This window comes from Panulirus ornatus, chromosome 56, assembly GCF_036320965.1.
Source record: "Panulirus ornatus isolate Po-2019 chromosome 56, ASM3632096v1, whole genome shotgun sequence".
Taxonomy (NCBI): Eukaryota; Metazoa; Arthropoda; class Malacostraca; order Decapoda; family Palinuridae; genus Panulirus; species Panulirus ornatus.
The window spans coordinates 27,367,055-27,387,881 of NC_092279.1; the positions used below are offsets into that span (position 1 = coordinate 27,367,055).

The 20,827-nt window shown below is 41.0% G+C and overlaps 1 protein-coding gene across 1 annotated transcript in view; it reads right to left on the reverse strand.

Moving 5' to 3' along the window:
- LOC139766039 (spatacsin) overlaps positions 1–20,827 on the reverse strand; it is a 526,943-nt gene that overhangs the window by 305,050 nt on the left and 201,066 nt on the right. The window contains exon 14 of the mRNA XM_071694164.1: positions 8,579–9,791. Within this exon, the coding sequence (XP_071550265.1) occupies positions 8,579–9,791 (1,213 nt within the window). The remainder of the gene's footprint in view (positions 1–8,578; positions 9,792–20,827) is intronic.

The window sequence follows — 20,827 nt, forward strand, 5'->3', positions numbered from 1 at the left end:
GAGAATTGGGGTAAGAGAGTATGATTAAACTTAAGGGAGAATAAAAATAAGTTTTAGAAGGAGGTAAAAAAAAGTGTGAAAGAAAAGAGAAGAAATGAAAACAATGGTGAAGGAGGCAAGGGGAAGTCATAAAAGGTACTGATGAAGTGAGTAGATGGAGTGAGTATTTTGAAGGTTTGTTGAATGTGTTTGATGACAGAGTGGCAGATGTAAGGTGTTTTGGCTGGGGTGGTATGCAAAGTGAGAGGGTCAGGGAGAATGGTCTGGCCAAGAGAGAGGTGATGAAAGACTTCTGGAATATGAAATCCAGCAAGGCAGTGGGTTTGGATGGTATTGCAGATGAATTTATTGAGAAAGGGGGAGGGTGACCTGTGTTGTTGATTTTGGTAGACATTCAGTGTATGTATGGATCATGGTGAAGTGCCTGAGGATTGGCAGAATGCATATACATATTGCCATTGTACAAAGGCAAAGGGGATAAAGATGAGTGATCAAACTAAAGAGGCCTAAGCTTGTTGAGTATTCCTGGAAAATTGTATGGGAGGGTATTGATTGAGAGGGTAAAGGCATGGACAATGCATCAGATTGGGGAGGAGCAGTGTGGCTTCAGAAGTGATACAGGATTTGTGGATCAGGTGTTTCCTTTGAAGAATGTAAATGAGAAATATTTAAAAAACTGATGGATTTATAAGTGGCATTTATGGATTTGGAGAAGGCAAATGATAGGGTTGATTGAGATGCTTTGGGGAAGGCCTTAAGAGTATATGGTGTGGGAGGCAAGCTGTTAGAAGCAGTGAAAAGTTTTTATCAAGGATGTAAGGCATGTCTATGAGTAGGAAGATATGAGAGTAACTGGTTCCAAGTGAAGGTCAGTTTGTGGCAAGGGTGTGTGATGTCTCCATGGTTGTTTAATCTGTTTATGGATGGGGTGGTTTGGGAGGCAAATGCAAGAGTTTTGGAGAGGGGGGGAAGTATGTAGTCTGTTGGGGATGAGGGGGCTTGGGAAGTGAGTCAATTGTTAGTCGCTGATGATACAGCACTGGTGGCTGATTCAAGTGAGAAACTGCAGAAGTTGGTGACTCAGTTTGGAAAAGTGTGTGAAAGGAGAAAGTTGAGAATAAATGTGAATAAGAGCAAAGTTATTAGTTTCAGTAGGGTTGATTGCCAAGTTAATTGGGATGTAAGTTTAAATGAAGAATAGTTGGAAGTGAAGTGTTTCAGATATCTGGGAGTGGACTTACCAGCGAATGGGACCATGGAAGAGGAAGTGAGTCACAGGGTGGGGGAGAGTGTGAAGGTGTTGGGATCGATGAAGAATGTGTGGAAGGAAAGAACATTGTCTCAGAAAGCAAAAATGGGTATGTCTGACGGAAAAGTAGTTCCAACAATATCATATGGTTGCGAGGCATGGGCTATACATAGGGTTGTACAGAGAAGGGCAGATGTGTGGGAAATGAAATGTTTGAGGAATGTGCGGTGTGAAGTGGTTTGATCAAGTAAGTAATGAAAGGGTAAGAGAGATGCGTGGTAATGAAAAGAGTGTGATTGAGAGTGCAGAAGAGGGTGTGTTGAAATGGTTTGGACACATGGAGAAAATGAGTGAGGAAAGATTGACAAAGGGGATATGTGTGTCAGGGGTGGAGGGTACAAGAAGTGGGAGACCCAATTGGAGGTGGAGGGATGGAGTGAAAAAGATTTTGAGTGATTGGGGCCTGAACATACAGGAGGGTGAGAGGCATGCAAGGAATAGAGTGAATTGGAACAATGTGGTATAATGGGGTCAACGTGCTGTAAATGGATTGAACCAGGGCATGTGAAGTGTGGGGGTAAACCATGGAAAGTTTTGAGGGGCCTGGATGTGGAAAGGGAGCTGTGGTTTCAGTGCATTACACATGACAGCTAGAGACTGAGTGTGAGCAAAGGTGGCCTTTGTTGTCTTTTCCTAGTGCTATCTTGCACGCATGCAGGGGGAGGGGGGTGTCACTTCATGTGTGGCGGGGTGGTGCCGAGAATGCATGAAGGCAGCAAGTATGAATATGTACATGTGTATATATGTATATGTCTATGTATGTATATGTTGAAATGCATAGGAATGTATATGTGCATGTGTGGCATTTATATATATATATATATATACATGTGTATGTGGGTGGGTTGGGCTCTTCTTTCGTCTGCTTCCTTGTGCTACCTCGCTATCGCGGAAGACAGCGACAAAGTATAATAAAAAAATATAAATAGTAGAGGATGTGTGGATCAGGTGTTTGCTTTGAAGAATATATGTAAGAAAAACTTAGAAAAACAAATGGATCTGTATGTACCATTTATGGATCTGGAGAATGCATATGATAGTTGACAGAGATGCTCTATGGAAAGTATTACGAGTATAAGGTGTGGGAGGTAAGTTGCTAGAAGCAGTGAAAACTTCTTATTGAGGATGTAAGGCATGTGTACGAGAAGGAAGAGAGGAAAGTGATTTGTTCTTAGTCAATGTCAGTTTGCAGCAAGGATGCATAATGTATCAATGGTTGTTTAATTTGTTTATGGATGGGTTCATTAGGGAGGTGAATGATTGAGTTTTGGAGGGAGGGGCAAGTATGCAGTCTGTTGGGGATGAGAGGGCTTGGGAAGTGACTCAGTTGTTGTTTGCGGATGATACAGTACTGGTGGCCAATTAGGGTGAGAAACTGCAGAAGCTGGTGACAGAATTTGGTAAAGTGTGGGAAAGAAGAATGCTGAGTGTAAATGTGAATATGAGCAAGGCTATTAGGTTCAGTAGGGGTGAGGGACAAGTAAATTGGGAAGTGAGTTTGAATGGAGAAAAACTGGTGGAACTTAAGTGTTTTAGATATCTGGGAGTGGATTTAGCAGCAGATGTAATCATGGAAGTGGAAGTGAGTCACAGGGTGGGGGAGGGGGGCAAAGGTTCTGGGAGCGTTGAAAATGCGTGCAAGGCGAGAACGTTATCTCAGAAAGCAAAAATGGGTATGTTTGTCAGTGGTTCCAAATGGGTATGTTTGTTAGTTGTTCCAACAATGTTATATGGCTGTGAGGCATGAGCTATAGATAGGGTTGTGCGGAGGAGGGTGGATGTGTTGGAAATGCGATGTTTGAGGACAATATGTGGTATGAGGTGGTCTGATCAAGTAAGCAATGAAAGGGTAAGAGAGATGTGTGGTAATAACAACAACGTAGTTGAGAGATCAGAAGAGGGTGTATTGAAATGGTTTGGCCACATGGAGAGAATGAGTGAGGAAAGGTTGACAAAGAGGATATATGTGTCAGAGGTAGAGGGAACGAGAAGTTGAAGACCAAATTGGAGGTGGAAGGATGGAGTGATAAAGATTTTGAACGATCAGGGCCTGAATGTACAAGAGGGTGAAAGGCGCACAAGGAATAGAGTGAATTGGATCGATGTGGTATACCGGGGTCCACGTGCTGTCAATGGATTGAATTAGGGCATGTGAAGGATCTGGGGTAAACCACAGAAAGTTCTGTGGAGTCTGGATGTGGAAAGGGAGCTGTGGTTTCGGTGCATTACATATGACAGCTAGAGACTAGGTGTGAACGAATGTGGCCTTTGTTGTCTTTTCCTAGCACTACCTCACACTAGTGCAGGGGAAGGGGTTGTCATTTCATGTGTGGCGGGGTGGCGACGGGAATGAATAAAGGCAGCAAGTATGAATTATGTACATGTGAATATATGTATATGTCTGTGTATGTATAAAAGATGTATAAAAGAAAGAGGCAGGAGGTTAAGAGAAAGGTGCAAGAGGTGAAAAAGAGGGCAAATGAGAGTTGGGATGAGGGAGTATCATTAAAGTTTAGGGAGAATAAAAAGATGTCTTTTGGGGATGAGAAAGCTTGGGAAGTGAGTCAGTTGTTGTTCGCTGATGATACAGCGCTGGTGGCTGATTCATGTGAGAAACTGCAGAAGCTGGTGACTGAGTTTGGTAAAGTGTGTGAAAGAAGAAAGTTAAGAGTAAATGTGAATAAGAGCAAGGTTATTAGGTACAGTAGGGTTGAGGGTCAAGTCAATTGGGAGGTGAGTTTGAATGGAGAAAAACTGGAGGAAGTGAAGTGTTTTAGATATCTGGGAGTGGATCTGGCAGCGGATGGAACCATGGAAGCGGAAGTGGATCACAGGGTGGGGGAGGGGGCGAAAATTCTGGGAGCCTTGAAGAATGTGTGGAAGTCGAGAACATTATCTCGGAAAGCAAAAATGGGTATGTTTGAAGGAATAGTGGTTCCAACAATGTTGTATGGTTGCGAGGCGTGGGCTATGGATAGAGTTGTGCGCAGGAGGATGGATGTGCTGGAAATGAGATGTTTGAGGACAATGTGTGGTGTGAGGTGGTTTGATCGAGTAAGTAACGTAAGGGTATGAGAGATGTGTGGAAATAAAAAGAGCATGGTTGAGAGAGCAGAAGAGGGTGTTTTGAAATGGTTTGGGCACATGGAGAGAATGAGTGAGGAAAGATTGACCAAGAGGATATATGTGTCGGAGGTGGAGGGAACGAGGAGAAGAGGGAGACCAAATTGGAGGTGGAAAGATGGAGTGAAAAAGATTTTGTGTGATCGGGGCCTGAACATGCAGGAGGGTGAAAGGAGGGCAAGGAATAGAGTGAATTGGAGCGATGTGGTATACCGGGGTTGACGTGCTGTCAGTGGATTGAATCAAGGCATGTGAAGCGTCTGGGGTAAACCATGGAAAGCTGTGTAGGTATGTATATTTGCGTGTGTGGACATATGTATATACATGTGTATGGGGGTGGGTTGGGCCATTTCTTTCGTCTGTTTCCTTGCACTACCTCGCAAACGCGGGAGACAGCGACGAAGCAAAAAAAAAAAAAAAAAAAAAAAAAAAAAAAAAAAGATGTTTTGCAGGGAGGTACATAAAGTGCAAAAGACAAGGGAACAAATGGGAACTTCAGTGAAGGGGGCTAATGGGGAGGTGATAACAAGTAGCGGTGATGTGAGAAGGATATGGAGTGAGTATTTTGAAGGTTTGTTGAATGTGGTTGATCATAGAGTGGCAGATATAGGGTGTTTTGGTCGAGGTGGTGTGCAAAGTGAGAGGTTTAGGGAAAATGATTTGGTAAACAGAGAAGAGGTAGTAAAAGCTTTGCAGAAGATGAAAGCCGGCAAGGAAGCGGGTTTGGATGGTATTGCAGTGGAATTTATTAAAAAAGGGGGTGACTGTATTGTTGACTGGTTGGTAAGATTACTTAATGTATGTATGATTCATGGTGAGGTGCCTGAGGATTGGCGGAATGCTTGCATAGTGCTATTGTACAAAGACAAAGGGGATAAAAGTGAGTGCTCAAATTACAGAGGTATAAGTTTGCCTTACATCCTCGATAAAAACTTTTCACTGCTTCTAACAACTTGCCTCCCACACCGTATACTCTTAATACCTTCCACAGAGCATCTCTATCAACTCTATCATATGCCTTCTCCAGATCCATAAATGCTACATACAAATCCATTTGCTTTTCTAAGTATTTCTCATATACATTCTTCAAAGCAAACACCTGATTCACACATCCTCTACCACTTCTGAAACCACACTGCTCTTCCCCAATCTGATGCTCTGTACATGCCTTCACCCTCTCAATAAATACCCTCCCATATAATTTACCAGGAATACTCAATAAACTTATACCTCTGTAATTTGAGCATTCACTCTTATCCCCTTTGCCTTTGTACAATGGCACTATGCAAGCATTCCGCCAATCCTCAGGCACCTCACCATGAATCATACATACATTAAATAACCTTACCAACCAGTCAACAATACAGTCACCCTCTTTTTTAATAAATTCCACTGCAATACCATCCAAACCAGCTGCTGTGCCAGCTTTCATCTTCCACAATGCTTTTATTACCTCTTCTCTGTTTACCAAATCATCTTCCCAAGCCCTCTCACTTTGCACAGCACCTCGACCAAAACACCCTATATCTGCCACTCTATCATCAAACACATTCAACAAACCTTCAAAATACTCACTCCATCTCCTTCTCACATCACCACTACTAGTTTTCACCTCCCCATTAGCCCCCTTCACTTAAGTTCCCATTTGCTCCCTTGTCTTACACACTTTATTTACCTCCTTCCAAAACATCTTTTTATTTTCCCCAAAATCTAATGATACTCTCTCACCCCAACTCTCATTTGCTCTCTTTTTCACCTCTTGCACCTTTCTCTTGACCTCCTGCCTCTTTCTTTTATACATCTCCCACTCATTTGCATTTTTTTCCCTGCAAAAATCATCCAAATGCCTCTCTCTTCTCTTTCACTAATAATCTTACTTCTTCATCCCACCACTCACTACCCTTTCTACTCAACCCACCTCCCACGCTTCTCATGCCACAAGCATCTTTTGTGCAAGCCATCACTGCTTCCCTAAATACATCCCATTCCTCCCCCACTCCCCTTACTTCCATTGGTCTCACCTTTTTCCATTCTCTACTCAGTCTCTCCAGGTACTTCCTAACACAAGTCTCCTTCCCAAGCTCACTTACTCTCACCACTCTCTTCACCCCAACATTCTCTCTTCTTTTCTGAAAACACCTACAAATCTTCACCTTCGCCTCCACAAGATAATGATCAGACATCCCTCCAGTTGCACCTCTCAGCACATTAACATCCAAAAATCTCTCTTTTACGCGCCTATCAATTAACACGTAATCCAATAACACTCTCTGGCCATCTCTCCTACTTACATACGTATACTTATGTATATCTCGCTTTTTAAACCAGGTATTCCCAATCATCAGTCCTTTTTCAGCACATAAATCTACAAGCTCTTCACCATTTACATTTACAACACTGAACACCCCAATTATACCAATTATTCCCTCAACTGCATTCAAATCACCCATCACTATAACCCGGTCTTGTGCATCAAAACCACTAACACACTCATTCAGCTGCTCCCAAAACACTTGCCTCTCATGATCTTTCTTCTCGTGCCCAGGTGCACATGCACCATTAATCACCCATCTCTCTCCATCAACTTTCAGTTTTACCCATATCAATCTAGAATTTACTTTCTTACACTCTATCACATACTCTCGCAACTCCTGTTTCAGGAGTAGTGCTACTCCTTCCCTTGCTCTTGTCCTCTCACTAACCCCTGACTTTACTCCGAAAACATTCCCAAACCACTCTTACCCTTTACCCTTGAGCTTCGTTTCACTCAGAGCCAAAACATCCAGGTTCCTTTCCACAAACATACTACCTATCTCTCCTTTTTTTCTCATCTTGGTTACATCCACACACATTTAGACACCCCAATCTGAGCCTTCGAGGAGGAGGAGCACTCCCAGCGTGACTCCTTCTTCTGTTTCCCCTTTTAGAAAGTTAAAATACAAGGGGGGGAGGGTTTCTGGCCCCCCGCTCCCATCCCCTTTAGTCACCTTCTACGACACATGAGGAATGCGTGGGAAGTATTCTTTCTCCCCTATCCCCAGGGATATATGTATATGTGTATATATGTATGTATATGTATATGTGTATATATGTATGTCTGTGTGTATATATATGTATACGTTGAGATGTATAGGTATACATATGTGCGTGTGTGGACGTGTATGTATATACATGTGTATGTGGGTGGGTTGGGCCATTCTTTCGTCTGTTTCCTTGTGCTACCTCGCTAATGCGGGAGACAGCGACAAAGTATAATAAATAAATAAATATATAAGTGTGTGTGTGTGTCTACTTTGCTTATCTCAATAACACTTAGACTGTTATTAATGTAGATCAAAACTCCACCACCTACACTGTATAAGCAATCTTTCATAAATAGTTTGTATCCAGGTACTGCTATCTCTGCGATTAAGTGTTTATTCTCAGAGTTTACCCAAGTTTCTGAGATTGCAATAATGTTCGGTTTTTCAGTAACTGCATAGGATATTAGTTCATCACGTTTCATAATGATGCTCTGGGCATTCATATATATTAAACTTATGTTTCTTGGAGATGAATCCTAGACTGAAATTGCCTTTTTTTTACTGTCTGTATGCATATCTGTATTATCACTGATAATGTCTTGCATGTGCAGTAGTGGGAGAGAGACAGTTCTCCATCTGTTTTGGGTTCACCACCTTACTCTGACCCTCCCTACACACACTGGACCCTACCAACCATGGTCATAAAAGTTACCTGAGAGTTGACTTGTAGCTGTGCTAACCCGCTACTTATACTGCCTGAGTTGTTCACAACTAACCTTACTTGACCTTTCTGTGCTACTTCCTCTGCATGTGAGGTCACTATTACTCCCTAAGAATCCCTACTGCCAATGTCCCATCTATCCTCTACTGCTACCCTTATAGTGGTCAAACTGGATACCTTGTTCCTCAGATCCCTTTCACACTCAGATCCCCCCAGCACCAACCCACCTCCCACAGCTACACTCTCACCCATCCCCATTCTCCTAGTTCCTTCATTAGCTCGACCGTAATTTGCTCTCCTGGGTAGTTTATCTCTACTGAAAAAAAGACCAAATGTTCTATAATACTTGGCTCATCATGCTCTACAGTGATACAAAATAAAACAAAAAATGATATAACATACCTGTTCTTCTTTTGAAATGTAAAAATTCGGCTCATGTCAAAAGAAATAGTGCCTGACAGGAGATCATACATCGTAACATCCAGTGATGTGTTACTTTCTGATTTGGGAAACATCTTTTGGAGGTAAGGCAACTTCATTACAACTCCATCTGCCACTTGTTTTGGAGACATATTATGTTTGGCAAGGATAGACCACAAGGAGTACATCTCCTGATCTTCAACATCTGGTTCATTATTTACATCATACTCAAAGAAATCTTGTAATTTCTTGGTTGGAGCAAAAAGCATTGTTAGAAAAACTGGGAACTGCAGCTCTGAAGGATTTTGACATGTTTCACTAAGAACTGCAAGATTTTTCAAACTCAAATCGTATAAGGCTTCCTCGCCTTTTGTTTTCAGGAGCTTCGTGAATGGGACAATCATACTAACCCAAGATGGCAATCCCATATTCTCTAATGCTTTGCCCTCAAAGGCATCTGAAGAGAAATTCTTGACATAATCATATGCTGGTAGCACAAGATCATGAGCCCCAAAGAATTCCATGATTACTGTGTGTATGTAACTACCTGAGACTTGGCAAGTATGGTTTCCATTGAAATCAGCAATTAGTTCAAGGGCACCAGACACAAGCAGCCTTTTCATTAGTAGCTCAGCTTTTTTTTTTTCACTTGTCATGAAGACTCCACTTCTGGCCAAAATATTCAAAAGTAATTCAACAAATGGTTCTTTAGCAATTACAATGAGATCTATCATATACTGGGTAATTGGCTTGAACAGTTCGCCAGACCAGAGACTGTCCCTGCAGTCATAAGCCTCAAAACTCTGCACACTCCAAGAATCATCATCAAGCATTTGAGAGGAAGAATCTAGAGAGTCATAGGACTGAACAGAAGATTCCACATCACTTGGATATAGTGGTCCACTCAGCAAGCTGAGTCCGGCAAACTTCGACTCTAATGTGTTTTCTTTTTTCTCATTTCTGTCAATACTATGTTTCTCTGAAATGAATGATCCCACTTGCAGGCCTCTGGGTGACCTAAATTTGGGATCTACCCAAATAAGCTCTTCACTCTGTATAAATTCAGAATCATTCAGGTCTATCTCTTGACCATGAAATTCCTTAAATATCCACCTTTTCAAGTTCTTCAGATCATGTTGATAGAGAAGGTACTGCCACATTACATCTGCATCCACAGTTTCTAAAATCTCTGCATCTGCAAGTTTAAATAAATAAAAAATTCATTAATCATTTCTTGGAAATGAGACAAATATAACATGTGAAATTATACATTCTTAAAAATATTAATAGTTCTTACCTTTTCTTTATTACTCTGAAGACATAGACACACAAAAAGTACCACCTACTATTCTACAGAACTCATTCATTAAAAATTTGCCTATTCAAGAAGATTTTCAAGAAACTGAGAGATTTGCTCACACAATATCACCAACACAGAGGTTAACTTTCACATAAAATGATTTTCATTAGATGAATTGAAGGTGTAAGCAAGCCTTTACACAACTGATCCATCCAGTGGAAATGAGAATCAAGTCAATGATACTAAATTGGCAGATAAATCTATAAAATTGATTTTATATTACTAAAGACAAAAAGAGAGGGGAAAAAAAGGCACAAATCAATATTATATTACTCGAGACAAAAAGATAGGGGGGAGATGAGAAATAGCACATATATACTTTTCAGTGTGGCATACATTAGAAATGCCACCCCCTTCATGTGCTGGGGATTTACAAAGATAAAAAATTGAAATTTAGTTTTAAAAATCTTTTCTCTTTGAGGCAGTGTTTGAGAGCAAACAAGATAATCCTTATGGAATATCAAAGTCTGGTTCACTTTAGATCTCCAGATAATGGTGAGGAAAGCTTGGTTATAACTCATCCTTTCCAGATCAAACTACTGTTAGCTAAGGCTATATGCTCAGCTCACACAATTCAGCCTACCTCAGCCATGCAGCAACCACCATGAGGTGATGCCACCCAGGTTACTATTACTAGATCATACCCCCCCTCAAACTTTATTATGGGATGCAATGCCAATCCCACAGCAGATGTGAAAATGCTCAGAGAAAAGGGTTTTAAACAAAGGAGGGGATGGCTGGGTAGGGTAAGGAAAAAAAAAGTAATTGCTCACACACACTGCCTCAGAGACAGTAAGGAAAAGAGAGGTAATTGCTCACACACGTTGCCTCAGAGAGAGGTTTTTTTAAACTAAAAACCTAAATTTCTCTTCTCAGCACTCAGTCTGTAAGCAAATGAAAGTATACACACTTGAAGGAGGGGGGAGGGGAGGGGAGGGGTTCAGAAAGAGGACTTTCCATGCAATTATAAACTACAGCAATAATATTATCTTTATTAGTGACTCAGCAGAGAGCTTGAAATAGACAATCTGGTAGGGAAAGTTCCTACTGCAAATGAAAGGATGCTCACTTAAAACAGGAGGGTGAAAAAATGGGCTTTTCTATAAGCTAAAGGCTTCATCAATGATTTAATTACATTCAATGCTGTCTTGGCAGAGAGCTAGAAACAGATATTCTGGTAGGAAGAACCCTAAGATCCACTCTCAAAACTATGGTACCATTTAATGAAGGAGGAGGATGAATGCAAAAGTTCCCATTCACTCATTTTCTCTTACAAAAAATTCCTGAGGAAGGTCCAAGAAGAGGCCACTTTCTTAGAGCAAGTGTATTAGCTTATAGGTCAATGTAAGTCAGGATGACAAGTTTTTTGACCCATGAACATATATTTCTCACTGAGAGGGATTCCTAGGATCCAGGATACAAAAGCAAGTGATTTTCTTTGTAAACTTGCAAGACATCCAGAAGCCTTAGAAATTTAAATGAGCACAGGGAATTTAGGTTTCTTGAAAAATATTTTCAAGACTGGATGATAATGGAAGTATTTCTAAATATAACAGTTTCATGTAAATGCTAAAAACTAGGGTCTGTATTGATTTTGAGCTGTAAAAGCTCATTACAAAAAACAAGAAGATTCTTGTGTCTGGACATAGCACATAATTCCCTATATCTCCTTCCAGAGCCAAAGGCTAAAACGAAGTTTTCATAAGGTGATATTGTGGAGCTACATTAACAGAAAAAGCCATTGGATTAGATAGGTCTAAAACTCTGGCAAGTTCTCACTTACGCTGAAAAGGAGGTAACTGGTTTCCTGAAAAAGAAATTGCGGAGTTTATCCCAGAAAAGGCCTGATAAATTCACCCCAAAACCCACAGAAAGGGGTTCTTGATAAGCACTCTTTTAAGATGCAATCATATCACTAGCCATGTACTTGTCATAAAACAGGCTAGAAAAAATCTAGACATGGTCCCTAGAGCTTTCATGTAATTAGCATCTTTCAATAAGGTCTGAAAGCACTTCTATGCAGACTGATACTGTCTTTGAGTCAGTTAAAGTTAAGTAAAAGGTCATCTGATAAGTGTTCTTCACTGTCACTTAACCCTGACAAGCAGTTAGTTTTAAAAGAAATGCACCTAGATAAACTGGGGTGAAAATAAAAATCTGGTTCCATAGATTCCAATCTCAGGACAGTGCATATAATGCCAATGCTTTCATGCCTAAAACTGGTAAAAACATAACTCAAGAGTATTGGATTGGCTATGGTGAACAGGTCCACCTGAGGTGTTACTCCTGTGGAAAAGATCAACTTCAAGGCCTCTCTCCCTACAGACATTTCCATTTTCATTCCTGAGAGGGCATCTGCCCAAATACTGCAAACTTCTCTAAGATATGAGGCTTGGATAAATAGATTTTTGAACATTGCCAGTCAAAGATTTTTTTAGTCAAAGATTCTGTTTGTCACACATTAGACAGCCACAGCGTTGTCCACCGGGAATGAAATCCCACAACCAGGTTTCAATATCATCTGTGAAATGAAGAAACATGGAGACAGCAGCTCCTTTTGTTGATATCTGAGGCAGATTAATTGCCTGATAGGCCTGGGGCTGACTGATCCAAATTTGTTCATGCTCTTTACATTACACATATGATTATGATCCTGTGTATGAAAATGAGACTGAGATATCAAACATTCACCAAGCAACTGCAGCAAGATTCTGCATGTAGCACCAAAGAAGAAGTAACTGTTGGTGCGTACAATTAACTTGCTTCTTCAATCAGATGATGATACTGCTATATATGTACCAGAAGTGGTGCATTCATGTACTTGAGTGGGGCTTTGTTGTTTAGTGGGCCAATTTTCTTTGCTGGGCTGATGTTGGTTACTGACACTATGTTCTTTGATGGGTCCATGTGGTTCTGTGAACCTTTATGTCTTGGTGGGCTTATGTTCTCTGGTGGAACTGGGGCTGTAGCCCCATTAACCTTCCTTGCTTAACTGATATGCTAAGATTCCTCAATTTCTACCATAGAGTCTGCAGCTACCTGACTCTCTGATGAATGAAAACCCCAACCCTGGTTTGATGCATCAGTCAAACCTTTAGTGAAATCAGAGGGCTCCTCCATGATGTGGCCTTTTGGAGATTCCTTATGTTGGTCTACTGCACAAAGGACTTGGGGAATCTCCATCGGGAGGGCTCTTGGGAGGTTTCTGTTGGTTGTGGGAAGGAAAGAGTTTTCCTGAAGAAAAAGTTTTAGTCTGTATCCTTACAATATTTTTGCACAGTGCTGCAGAACTGAACTTTTCCATAATGCTCTCCAGATGATGTTGTGACACTGAAGTCTGGAACTGTGAGATAGTTGCAGCCTCTGTATAATGATGAGCTTTGTCCTCAAGGACACAAAGAAACCCCGTCTGAGTATTCCACTCTAAACCATGTAAAGATTTCACTAGGAACTAAATGGAAATTTGTCCTGGATTATGATAAAGCTGGTTGACTAAAATGTCATTATGACTTAAAGTCCTTCTTTGATGCAATCCTCTTAGGAAGGTGTCATCACCTGAATATTGTGGGGAAAAGCCGAAATTATCACTAAGGGGATGTATGTTGTGGAAGAAGGGCCAATTTTACCCTGGAAAAAATTCATGAGGCTGTGCATAAACTGGAAGATATCACCTTAGACAGCCATAACCATGTCACAGTCTTACATGACAAAACCTCTTCATTCTGAAATGTGTTGGAAATGTGCCAAAAGGCATTCGTTAAATCTAGACTGTCTGTCCGGTAATTTAAGTGTAAAGACTTGTTGGCATTTTGTAAAGTAGTTCTTTTCAACTTACTCAGAGACAAACTTAAAATAATTCTTTTCCTGTCTGACTTTTTTTTACTACAAGAAGCATTGATAGAAACTGTCCCAACTGCAGGTTCTAAAACATTTTTAATGAACATCTTGACCAAGTACTCCATGATCTCTCTGCTTAACATCTCTACCATGCATTACTGTAGGTTAGAGTAAAGGGTTGTTTGGATGCTACTCTGGACAGGGGTGGTTTAGATTTTCACTTCAACTCAAGACTTCCTAACTTTAGAAAAACCCATATCAAACTTCCAAAACTCACAAAGTATCAGTACAGAAAAGGACCCCTGACTGGCCAAGAGGTATTGTGAGATGTTTGTGAGATGATCTCCAAAGGCAAAGACCAACGGTCCCAAGAGGATTGTCCTAAAGAAGTGATTCTGCCTCTGGCAGAGAGAGGTTTAAATGTAGAAAAGTTTTTCTTGAAAGGTGAATGAATGGAACAAAGAATTCCTAATGACACAAGGCACTAGAACAGCACTAGATGGGCCTGAACAACTTGTGTTCGGTTTCTGTCATATGTTTCAAAGGGATAATAAGATTATGGCTTGAACCTAAGACAAAGGCAATGGGGATTAACATGCTTTAAAACATGCTTTAGGGAGAATAAAAAGATGTTCTGGAAGGAGGTAAATAAAGTGCGTAAGACAAGGGAGCAAATAGGAACTTCAGTGAAGGGTGCAAATGGGGAGGTGATAACAAGTAGTGGTGATGTGAGAAGGAGATGGAGTGAGTATTTTGAAGGTTTGTTGAATGTGTTTGATGATAGAGTGGCAGATATAGGGTGTTTTGGTCGAGGTGGTGTGCAAAGTGAGAGGGTTAGGGAAAATGATTTGGTAAACAGAGAAGAGGTAGTAAAAGCTTTGTGGAAGATGAAAGCCGGCAAGGCAGCAGGTTTGGATGGTATTTCAGTGGAATTGATTAAAAAAGGGGGCGACTGTATTGTTGACTGGTTGGTAAGGTTATTTAATGTATGTATGATTCATGGTGAGGTGCCTGAGGATTGGCGGAATGCTTGCATAGTGCCATTGTACAAAGGCAAAGGGGATAAGAGTGAATGCTCAAATTACAGAGGTATAAGTTTGTTGAGTATTCCTGGTAAATTATATGGGAGGGTATTGATTGAGAGGGTGAAGACATGTACAGAGCATCAGATTGGGGAAGAGCAGTGTGGTTTCAGAAGTGGTAGAGGATGTGTGGATCAGGTGTTTGAAGAATGTATGTGAGAAATACTTAGAAAAGCAAATGGATTTGTATGTAGCATTTATGGATCTGGAGAAGGCATATGATAGAGTTGATAGAGATGCTCTGTGGAAGGTATTAAGAATATATGGTGTGGGAGGAAAGTTGTTAGAAGCAGTGAAAAGTTTTTATCGAGGATGTAAGGCATGTGTACGTGTAGGAAGAGAGGAAAGTGATTGGTTCTCAGTGAATGTAGGTTTGCGGCAGGGGTGTGTGATGTCTCCATGGTTGTTTAATTTGTTTATGGATGGGGTTGTTAGGGAGGTGAATGCAAGAGTTTTGGAAAGAGGGGCAAGTATGAAGTCTGTTGGGGATGAGAGAGCTTGGGAAGTGAGTCAGTTGTTGTTCGCTGATGATACAGCGCTGGTGGCTGACTCATGTGAGAAACTGCAGAAGCTGGTGACTGAGTTTGGTAAAGTGTGTGAAAGAAGAAAGTTAAGAGTAAATGTGAATAAGAGCAAGGTTATTAGGTACAGTAGGGTTGAGGGTCAAGTCAACTGGGAGGTGAGTTTGAATGGAGAAAAACTGGAGGAAGTGAAGTGTTTTAGATATTTGGGAGTGGATCTGGCAGCGGATGGAACCATGGAAGCGGAAGTGGATCATAGGGTGGGGGAGGGGGCGAAAATTCAGGGAGCCTTGAAGAATGTGTGGAAGTCGAGAACATTATCTCGGAAAGCAAAAATGGGTATTTTTGAAGGAATAGTGGTTCCAACAATGTTGTATGGTTGCGAGGCGTGGGCTATGGATAGAGTTGTGTGCAGGAGGATGGATGTGCTGGAAATGAGATGTTTGAGGACAATGTGTGGTGTGAGGTGGTTTGATCGAGTAAGTAGCGTAAGGGTAAGAGAGATGTGTGGAAATAAAAAGAGCGTGGTTGAGAGAGCAGAAGAGGGTGTTTTGAAATGGTTTGGGCACATGGAGAGAATGAGTGAGGAAAGATTGACCAAGAGGATATATGTGTCGGAGGTGGAGGGAACGAGGAGAAGAGGGAGACCAAATTGGAGGTGGAAAGATGGAGTGAAAAAGATTTTGTGTGATCGGGGCCTGAACATGCAGGAGGGTGAAAGGAGGGCAAGGAATAGAGTGAATTGGAGCGATGTGGTATACTGGGGTTGACGTGCTGTCAGCGGATTGAATCAAGGCATGTGAAGCATCTGGGGTAAACCATGGAAAGCTGTGTAGGTATGTATATTTGCGTGTGTGGACGTATGTATATACATGTGTATGGGGGTGGGTTGGGCCATTTCTTTCGTCTGTTTCCTTGCGCTACCTCGCAAACGTGGGAGACAGCAGAAAAAAAAAAAAATGTAATCCTGTAAGTGAATGAAAAAGAACAAAACATACCATCTGCAAAGTGGGATAGAAAAACTACGCAAGGAATTGGCTAGTCTTTATTGCTAAAACTAACTTCCAAACACAAATTCTATCCACTCTGATAAAGGAAATCAAGAAGACCTCAGTTATGCATTGAGGATGATTACAAGGGATGTACTGGTACACTACCGATTTTCCGGCACTCTTAGCTCCAAAGTCTTGCCAGATTAACCATTTTGCTGGACCAACTGTGGTCACGTAGTAATAATTCATCAACACACCTCTAACCCACTAATTATACATCTCCCATGTGTGTAAAGTATACCATGGACTGCTAGGAATTTAAACTAAACAAAAATCAAATGTCTGAGCACCCTAAGATGGTAAGTCTGTCCTTAGATTGTTTGAATCCAGTGGGGTCTTCTTCATCTTCTGTTGTTAGTGTTTTCCTAGGTGTGCATCGCCAGAACAATGCAGTTTCATCTGCATTATACACCTGTTCAGGACTGAGGTGCTCATCAGTGAGTTTTGCACATTCATCCACATACTCAACAGCTCCTTCATAGTTTGTAGACCGCTTTTCTCCACACACTTTATTCAAGGAAATTCCACGATGCTTCTTGAATCTTTGAAGTCATCCTTCACTACATGCTCATGTTGTAATTTAAGTTCTTTATGGAACAATTTAGCCTGGTCCATGATCATGCTACCTGACAAGTCCACTCCATCACTCTGATGCTGTCGAAACCATTCCTTCATCACTTGATCGTGCTCAGTACTCTTACCATCTTTCACAGTTTTTCTACTCGTCATTTGCTTCTTGGAATTGCTGTCAGCAAAGAATTTCAATAATTTCTCCCTTTGCTTCTTTATACCATATACAGCTGATGAACCAATACTGTAGATGTTACACAGCTTACGCATCGAAACACCACAGTCTATTTTTTCAACAGCACTACTTCATCTTGGATCAATATGGATTGGTGTTTATGTTTGACACCACAACTGACACTCTCGTATGTCTTAGAAGCTGTAGCTAGGGTTGAATTTAAGCAAAATAAGCTAAGAATCCCACAGAATTGCAGTATCACCACCAACAAGTGCAGTGTAAAGAATGTAAATAAGCATGCCCTACACACAATGCCATTTGTGGCTGCCCAGTAAACCAGTCAGGTGGCTACGGTAATTTCAAGTTCCCTCTCGTAATTCTGAGCGGACTAAAGCAGGTGCCGAACCATCAGTTGCCGGAAATTCAGTGGTGTACCTGTACAAGATAATCAAAGGCTAAAAAAAAATCTCTCAGTTAAAGCTATCTATTCAATGAACTGCTTTTGCAATGCCAAAAATTACTCAGTTTTCCAAAATCCTGTGCCCCAGAACCTCATGGTATAAGGGTAGAGGTATGGCATTGCCATTTATCATGGGCTAAGAATCAACCCATCTGACCAAGGATAGAGAGTGAAATTTCCATATGCAAGTCACCCCTAAGACTAACTCAGTGAGAAAACAAAGCATCCATGACATAACAGCTACTCCTCCCCATATCAAAAACCTGTAAGCTATTTGCCTAACAAGCACCAACCAAGGTCAATGGAACAACCCAGAAGAAACAGGCTTGGATGACTGATGCCTACCCTGGGAGGCAGAAACCAGTGTTGAAGAAGTCCCATTACATGAGTACAATACCAGGACACCATTCTAGTTCTTAACTATACTGAAAGACCTTAAAACTGGACCCAAAGACAACCTAAAACCAAAAACACATGAGCAGGCAATAAACATGGAAACTGAAAGGAAAGAAAAAAGAAGCTTGGATGAAAAGCTTAACCTAAACCACCTCACAAACTTCTACAACAATAGCACAAACTAACAAGGAAAACAATCCTCCAATATGTGTTCTAATGAAATATTCCTTGAGGGTTCTCCCATTCATCATAGTGGTTATGTAAGAAAGTTAAGAGCGGTGGGAAGGAAAGGAAGCAGGGTGAGGAATATCATATGGAACACTAATACCAACCAGTGCTCCTTCACCAAAGCACTAAAACACTTAACTCTACAACATAATCATATTACTTCCAGTATTATCTTTAAAAGTTCAACAGAGATAAACAGAATTAGTAATAACATCAAACTAAATATACATTTACATGAAATAGTTACAAACTCAAAAGGTTACTGATCTATAACCATTCAGTGGTAAGTCAACAGCAAATGAGTTGTATGTGTTCAATGCAAACCCATGAACTATGAGAGAGGTATAATTCAGTGGGATGAGCCTGGGTGGCACCATATCCCAATACTCCAGAGGGGTACCTCATTTGCTTGTGGGCTGACCACAAAGGAGAGAAAAATGTAAATCATTTCTCCTGACAGCAAATAGAGTACTTTCTCCTGATTACAAAACTGTATGATTACAGCAGCCATCTAAATAGCTACTACATAGCTGAAGAACTTAGGTAATGGTAGCAAGGTAAAGCTGGCAGATACATGAATATATTAAGGTGATTTTGATCGTCAATTGAGTCTTTCTTGCTTCCATTACATCATTACAGGCACCTTCTGATATACACAATAATTATCTTTATCTATTTATAATACAAAATTGCCGCTTCCTGCTTCTGCAAGGTAGCATTAGGAAACAAAGAATGGTCCATCCACTCATATACACATTTATGTACATAAACACCCATATATATATATATATATATATATATATATATATATATATATATATATATACATATATATTGTGGTAACTGCATACTGTTGTTTTTCACTGGTATAATGCTTGAAAGTGTCTTGTCAGTAACAAAAAACCCTAATCTGCTCTATCTACTTTGTATGATGAAAGGATTTGATTTGAATTTTCCTTACCACTTTTGGAACGTAATTATTGCATTATACATGAAAGCTAGAGACTGAGTGCGAAAGAATAGGACCTTTTTGTCTTTATCCCTAACGCTGCCTCGCTGCAGCAGTGGATAGCGATACTGTTTTCCTGTGGGGCAATGTAGCGATAGGAATGGATGGAGGCAAGCAAGTATGAATATGTACGTGTGTAAGTATGTAAATATTTTTTTTTTTTTTTTTTTTTTTTTTTTTTTATACTTTGTCGCTGTCTCCCGCGTTTGCGAGGTAGCGCAAGGAAACAGACGAAAGAAATGGCCCAACCTCCCCCCCCCCCATACACATGTACATACACACGTCCACACACGCAAATATACATACCTACACAGCTTTCCATGGTTTACCCCAGACGCTTCACATGCCTTGATTCAATCCACTGACAGCACGTCAACCCCTGTATACCACATGACTCCAATTCACTCTATTCCTTGCCCTCCTTTCACCCTCCTGCATGTTCAGGCCCCGATCACACAAAATCTTTTTCACTCCATCTTTCCACCTCCAATTTGGTCTCCCTCTTCTCCTCGTTCCCTCCACCTCCGACACATATATCCTCTTGGTCAATCTCTCCTCACTCATTCTCTCCATGTGCCCAAACCATTTCAAAACACCCTCTTCTGCTCTCTCAACCACGCTCTTTTTATTTCCACACATCTCTCTTACCCTTACGTTACTTACTCGATCAAACCACCTCACACCACACATTGTCCTCAAACATCTCATTTCCAGCACATCCATCCTCCTGCGCACACCTCTATCCATAGCCCACGCCTCGCAACCATACAACATTGTTGGAACCACTATTCCCTCAAACATACCCATTTTCGCTTTCCGAGATAATGTTCTCGACTTCCACACATTTTTCAAGGCTCCCAAAATTTTCGCCCCCTCCCCCACCCTATGATCCACTTCCGCTTCCATGGTTCCATCCGCTGACAGATCCACTCCCAGATATCTAAAACACTTCACTTCCTCCAGTTTTTCTCCATTCAAACTCACCTCCCAATTGACTTGACCCTCACCTCTACTGTACCTAATAACCTTGCTCTTATTCACATTTACTCTCAACTTTCTTCTTCCACACACTTTACCAAACTCAGTCACCAACTTCTGCAGTTTCTCACATGAATCAGCCACCAGCGCTGTATCATCAGCGAACAACAACTGACTCACTTCCCAAGCTCTCTCATCCCCAACAGACTTCATACTTGCCCCTCTTTCCAGGACTCTTGCATTTACCTCCCTTACAACCCCATCCATAAACAAATTAAACAACCATGGAGACATCACACACCCCTGCCGCAAACCTACATTCACTGAGAACCAATCACTTTCCTCTCTTCCTACACGTACACATGCCTTACATCCTCGATAAAAACTTTTCACTGCTTCTAACAACTTGCCTCCCACACCATATATTCTTAATACCTTCCACAGAGCATCTCTATCAACTCTATCATATGCCTTCTCCAGATCCATAAATGCTACATACAAATCCATTTGCTTTTCTAAGTATTTCTCACATACATTCTTCAAAGCAAACACCTGATCCACAC